Source organism: Papaver somniferum, chromosome 3, assembly GCF_003573695.1.
Source record: "Papaver somniferum cultivar HN1 chromosome 3, ASM357369v1, whole genome shotgun sequence".
Classification (NCBI taxonomy): Eukaryota; Viridiplantae; Streptophyta; class Magnoliopsida; order Ranunculales; family Papaveraceae; genus Papaver; species Papaver somniferum.
The window spans coordinates 55,263,519-55,269,636 of record NC_039360.1 but is presented as its reverse complement, the minus strand read 5'-3'; the positions used below and the strand labels follow the sequence as shown (position 1 = coordinate 55,269,636).

Sequence of the window (6,118 nt, the reverse complement as noted above, 5' to 3'; positions counted from 1 at the left end):
TACTTTTTATGTAGTATTTAGCCCACTAAGTCCAACATATTTACAAAATTTTGTTTTAGCCCCCCTTAATTATAATCTCTGGCTCCGCCACTGTCAAAGGGTCAAATTGATTTTGTTTGGAGCCAAACTAAACTCATTTGCACCACTGCATAAAGCAGTGATGAGATCTTGAAAAGATCTAACCGAGTTTCTATGAAATCATGTATCTAGAGGGAAAAACTATATCAGGAGGCCAAATAGGTTTTGTTTGAAACCAAACATAATCTATTTGCATCTCTGCACATAACAATGATGGGTTCTTGAAAAGATCCAACTGAGTTTTTCCTAATACATGTAAATTTAAATAACAAAAGCTAGAGTAATCAAAGTAACAACATCCAAAATAATAATAGTCTTCTGAATCAGTCTGAATTTGTCTTAGTTGGTCTGAATCGGCAAAGGAGTTTTGGCAACACTTGTAGTAGTAGAAGTTGATGAAATTGTTGAAGAACTTGTTGAAGAACTTGATCTTGATGAAGCCGTTGTTGTTTTTACTGTTGCAGTTGTTGTAGGACTTGTACTTGTTGTAGGTTTTGATGTTTTGACAAGAACTAAATCATATGCTTGATAATCATCAACTTTGAAGAAGCAAATAAAAAAAAAACAGCAGATATGAATCTAAGAAACCTTAAGAAAATCGATCCGAAGAAGAAGAATAAAACCTTGGAAGAAAAAAAACAAGCTAGTTAGGTATGAATCTAAATAAGTCAGATTCAGAGCCAAAAACTAAAAGAAACAACTGAAATTAAAGCACATACGAAGAAGTACACATCGAAGATGAGTTTATGTTATCTTGCTCAGATTTGCTCTTGAAGGAGCAGATCTGAGCAAGAAAAATTTCAAGCTTTTAGGTTGCCGTTGACGGTTTTTTAATAAGAGAGAGAATGGAGGCTTTTTATGTTACTACCTTCAGAAAGTTTACATGCATTTTTAATAAAGAGGGAGGATCCCTTCACATTCTTAAATTAACACTATTTCACATTTTGGAAGGCATTTTTCTTAATAAAACTTGAACAATAACATATTTGAAGCTAATATTTCAGGGATGTATAATCAGTTGGGTCCAGTCAGCAAAAAGAAAAAACTCTTTCCTCTCTCAAAAATTAAGAAATGAAAACCCTAAAAGACTAAGTGCCTCCACTGCTAAGATCAACCCCTTTGGAGGCAATCTGAGCAAATCGACTTTCAAACCAATCACTTTTTCTCCTTGTTCTATCTAGTTTGGTTTCTTTTTGATTCATAAATAGTTTTTTTTTCTTTCATATGGGATGTTCTTGTATTTCTCTGGTTTGTTTTTGCTGGATCGGTGGTTAGTTTGTATAGAGATGCGTTATGGTCTTTCACTTCGAAGAAATCAGTGCATCTCTTTATCTTCTCAGGTAAACTTTCAGCAAGACATCAATTTAGATAGAAGTAGAGAGAATAGTCGGATTTCTCGCGGAAAGAATGGTGAGAGGTTCATCTTCTCGAATGTGCAAGGAAGGAATTTTGGCTTTGGATCGGAACAAGACGTGAAAGCAAGGATCGTCGAAGAGTTCAAAGGGTATTCTGAGTTGGGTAGCAGTGGTTAATGGTAACAAGATAACTAGGAAGAAGGTTGATGCAGCTGTAGTGGAAGATTTAGAAGAAGGAGAATAGGAAACTGTGGTGGGAAAAAAGAACAAGGTGAAAGAAAACCAGATCTTGTCAGAGGTTACTGTAGATTGTAAGTACAAATCCTTTGTGCTAACAAAAAAATCAAATGGGATCTTATTTGATGAGAAAATGAAAAATACAAAAAAGATCTTTCAAACCCTAATATGTCCAGAAAGAGTGGTATGGATGAAAAACATTATGGAGAAATAATCAAAAAAGAGTTTCTATGGCTCTTGGTATTGGACTTTTCACAGAGGAGATGAGCACATCTTATTCTCAAGAAATCAAAAAAAATATGGGGAATTCTTTCGTGCAACCATCTCTAAAGACAGAATCAAACAATCTATGTTTTTTCCAGCAGAGGAGGGAACTAGTAGTTGGGCTAATTTTGTTCATGCTTTTTTTTAAAGTGGTTTCTCAAAAAAAAAAAAAACACTTGTTGAAAAGAACGTTCATCATCCTAACAACATAATTCAACACCATCAGCAATCACAGATGGCTCAGTCTAACGCAGCTATCAGTAATGATCTTTCTCCTGCGAGTTGGAATGATGCAGTAATTATAGAAACATCCCATAAGGTTGATTCATTGAACAATATTGGCCAGGAAATTTCAAAAAGGTTTCATATGGAATTGGGTTTCAATATTTTCCCCTTTGAAATACAAAAAGCCCTTTTCTTTTCAACAAAACATGATCGATACATTATGGTAAAAGGATTATGGCATTACAATGGTATGTCAATAAGGCTACTTCCTTGGTGGAATACATCAAACTCAATCTCAATGACTGACATTAACTCGGAGGGTTCATGGCTTGAGATTTTTGGTGTTCCTTTCAATTTATGGAGTTCATCTTTTTACAATGGATTCAGTCAAAAGTTTCGTGGTCTCATTAAGGTTCATCAATCTACATCTAACTGGGAAGATGCTTCAGCCATACGCCTCAAAGTTCGTAGTTATGATGGTATGATCTCAACTTTTCTCTACAGTCATGGTGGCTATTTTTTTCCAGTTAAAATTTCTCCACTGAAGCTCATTAATGGTGATATTGATCAATCGCATACGAAAATTACAGTTCAAGAATTGGAGATCGTTTCTGTGGATCCGAGTTTTCCTGAGTCAACAAAAGATTTCTCATTCAATGCAGACTGGCCGAGAATATATCAACCAACTTTAAAACCGCATGATTCTAGGAGAAAAAATATGTTTAGAAAGTTTGCTGGAGTTGAACAAGGAAAGTCAGTAACGCGTATTCAAATTTGAATTTGAATTTGAATTCCACCACCAATCAAAATGGTAAGAGGCAACGGCCTTCTAATGTGGGCTCGGATTCTACTACTTCGAACATGGATCAATCATCGGATTCGAACTCTTCAATCAATACTTCAACGGATAAGGCCATTATTACTTCTAATATTCAGCAAACATTTTCAATGGATACTGTACCAAGCTTTCAAACTGAAGAAGATGTGAATGATTATTTGGAAACAGCAGTCTCAATTCCATATTTACAGATGATTGATTCAATGGGTAATCTTGCATCAAATTTTCAAAGCTCTTCTACAACAGTACCAGCTAAAAAGATTGGTGATTTTGAGTTCTTTTCGAAAACTACAGAAAAATGGAGCTCTCTAAAACACAAGGTAAATCCCAGTCTAAAAGATGATTTTGAATCTGTGTTGCTTCAAATGGCTACTTTGTGTCCTAAATTGGGTATTCATATAAAAGGTTCACAAGATGATATTAATGATGCAATGGTGAAAACTTTTAAAATTCATCTGTTCAATTATGATTATGAGAATCAAAAATCTACTTAATTGGTTAGGTGGATTATTTATTTTCTTGGTTGAATTGTTTTTTTATGGATTCAAAAATTATCGGCTGGAATATTTGTGGTCTTAATGACCTTAATAGAAGGGATGTTGTAAAGAAAAAGATTAGGGACTAGAAACCAAGTATTATGCTTTTGCAGGAGACTAAACTTCAACAATGCAATGATCTTTTAGTATGACAATGATGGAGTAATAAATCAGTTAAATGGTTAAATTCACCATCACAAGGAAGTTCTAGAGGAATTCTATGCTTATGGGATTCTTCAAAAATTCAGGTTTTGGATTCTTTGATTGGGCCATATTCAATTACTCTCCTGTGTAAAAATATCTCTGATTCTTTTGATTGGATGTTTACTGGTGTGTATGCACCTTGTGCTTCTAACACTGAAGAAGTTAAGTTATTTTGGAGAGAAATTGAGGAAGTTAGATATTTTTGGAGTTATCCATGGGTTATAGGAGGAGATTTTAATGAAATAAGATTCACTCATGAAAGATCTTCTGGAGGACAAGTTACTTCTGGCATGAATAAACTTAACAGATTTATTTCTAGACATCACTTGACTGATTTACCTTTGGTTGGAGCTACTTAGACTTGGACAAACAATCAAACTCATAGTATTAGAAGCAGAATAGATAGAATTCTTATCTCTCCAGATTGGGAAGTTGTTCATCCTCAAGTTTTGCAACAAGCTCTTGCACGGCCTTGTTCTGATCACAATCCAATTGCACTTAATTTCCAGGGTTTGAAGCATGGTCCACCTCCATTCCGCTGTGAGTATTTTTGGTTCTCTCATCCAAATTTTCTTAACTTTGCCAAAGATATGTGGCTCTCTTTTTCTGTTACAGGAAGTGGTGGCTACATCTTTTGTAAAAAGCTTCCTTTATTAAAGATTAAGCTTAAAGAGTGGAGTAAAGCGGAATATGGTGAGGTTGAAAGAAGGCTTGAGGAGCTGGAGGATATCTTTGTAAATCTAGATGCAACTGAAGATGCAAATAATGGTCTCATTGAGGACCAATGGGAAAAAAGAGCACAAGCCAAACAAGAGTATTGCAAGCTGACATTTATCAATGCTGAGAAGATGAGAAGCAGGGCTAGAGTGACACATATCAAAGACTTTGAGAATAACACAAAAAAATTTCACAGGTTAGCTAATGACAGAAGGAGAAGAAGCTTTGTTGGCTCTATAAAAGTTGATGGTGTTCTTACAAATGATGAAGCAGAAATTAAAGAAGGTATTGTTTCTTATTTTCAAAATATATTTCAAACTCAAAGTCAGAGAAATGTTTTCATGGAAGGTATGAGTTTCAACAAGATCACTGAGGAGATGAATGCAGTACTTCAAAGAGATTTTGAAGAAGAAGAAGAATGTCTTGCAGCAATTAAAATGTTGGGTAAACTCAAAGCTCCAGGGCCAGATGGTTTTCCTGTCAAATTTTATCTGCTCTGTTGGGATTTTATCAAAGAGGATTTCTTGAACATCATGTCTGAATTTCAAAATAAAGACTTCTTAGATTGGAGATTGAAGAACACCTTCATTGCTCTGATTCCTAAAAAAGACACCATTTAAGAAATTAAAGACTTGGGGCCAATTAGTCTCATTCATGGTGTTTACAAGATCATGTCTAAGGTTCTGGCTGACAGATTCAAGTTAACTATGAAAAAGCGGGGGTCTAACAACACCACCCAATATTTCGCTTAGCAATCTGTATGGACTAACTCTAAAACACTTTCTAGAGAATCAACTAGACAGTCAGACTCAATCTAGGTAAAATTATCTCAAGGAGTTAATATCTCTCTCTTGTTTTGATTCACTCAAGCTAATAGAAATCAGCGAGTCCTAATAAAACACAAGGAATAACTTGGATGGTACCAAAGACCAATATCCAAGGATCAATCAATATCAATCAACAACCAAAGGTCGGATTTCCAATTGATTGATTCAAACGCACAACCTGTATTATATCAATTATATAAACAAATATAATGCGGAAATAGAAATAACACAGACACCAGAATTTTGTTAACGAGGAAACCGCAAATGCGGAAAAACCCCGGGACCTAGTCCAGATTGAATACACAATGTATTAAGCCGCTATAAACACTAGCCTACTCCAAGCTAACTTCGGACTGGACTATAGTTGAACCCCAATCAGTCTCGCACTGATCCAAGGTACAGTTGTACTCCCTACGCCTCTGATCCCAGCAGGATACTGCGCACTTGATTCCCTTAGCTGATCTCACCCACAACTAAGAGTTGTTACGACCCAAAATCGCAAGCTTTAACAATAAACAAATCTGTCTCACACAGACAAGTCTATCAAAGGATCAATCTGTCTTCCCACAGAAAAACCCTAAAAGTTTTTGTTCCGTCTTTTGATAATAATCAAGGTGAACAGGAACCAATTGATAATCCGGTCTTATATTCCCGAAGAACAACCTAGATTAATCAATCACCTCACAACAATCTTAATCATATGGTAGCGAAACAAGATGTCGTGGAATCACAAACGATGAGACGAAGGTGTTTGTGATTACTTTTTATATCTTGCCTATCGGAGAACTCCCACGATCTCAATCCAATCAATATGATTGTACTGTTACGATAGAATAT

General features: G+C 35.4%; 1 protein-coding gene across 1 annotated transcript; it reads left to right on the top strand.

The window, feature by feature from the left end:
* Window positions 1–3,020: 3,020 nt before the first annotated feature.
* LOC113359467 lies at window positions 3,021–5,074 on the top strand. The gene is made up of 3 exons (XM_026603092.1): window positions 3,021–3,431; window positions 3,782–4,015; window positions 4,097–5,074. Exons 1-3 carry the CDS (start codon window positions 3,021–3,023, stop codon window positions 5,072–5,074), a joined length of 1,623 nt encoding a protein of 540 aa, XP_026458877.1.
* The last annotated feature ends 1,044 nt before the right edge of the window (window positions 5,075–6,118 follow it).

Bases quoted from the DNA above. Each gene is read 5' to 3' on its own strand.
- LOC113359467 (XM_026603092.1), top strand. From the start codon at position 3,021: ATGGATCAATCATCGGATTCGAACTCTTCAATCAATACTTCAACGGAT. The intron at 3,432-3,781 runs GTGAAAACTTTT...TCAAAAATTCAG, and splicing joins ATGATATTAATGATGCAATG to GTTTTGGATTCTTTGATTGG. The intron at 4,016-4,096 runs GTTACTTCTGGC...GGAGCTACTTAG, and splicing joins AAAGATCTTCTGGAGGACAA to ACTTGGACAAACAATCAAAC.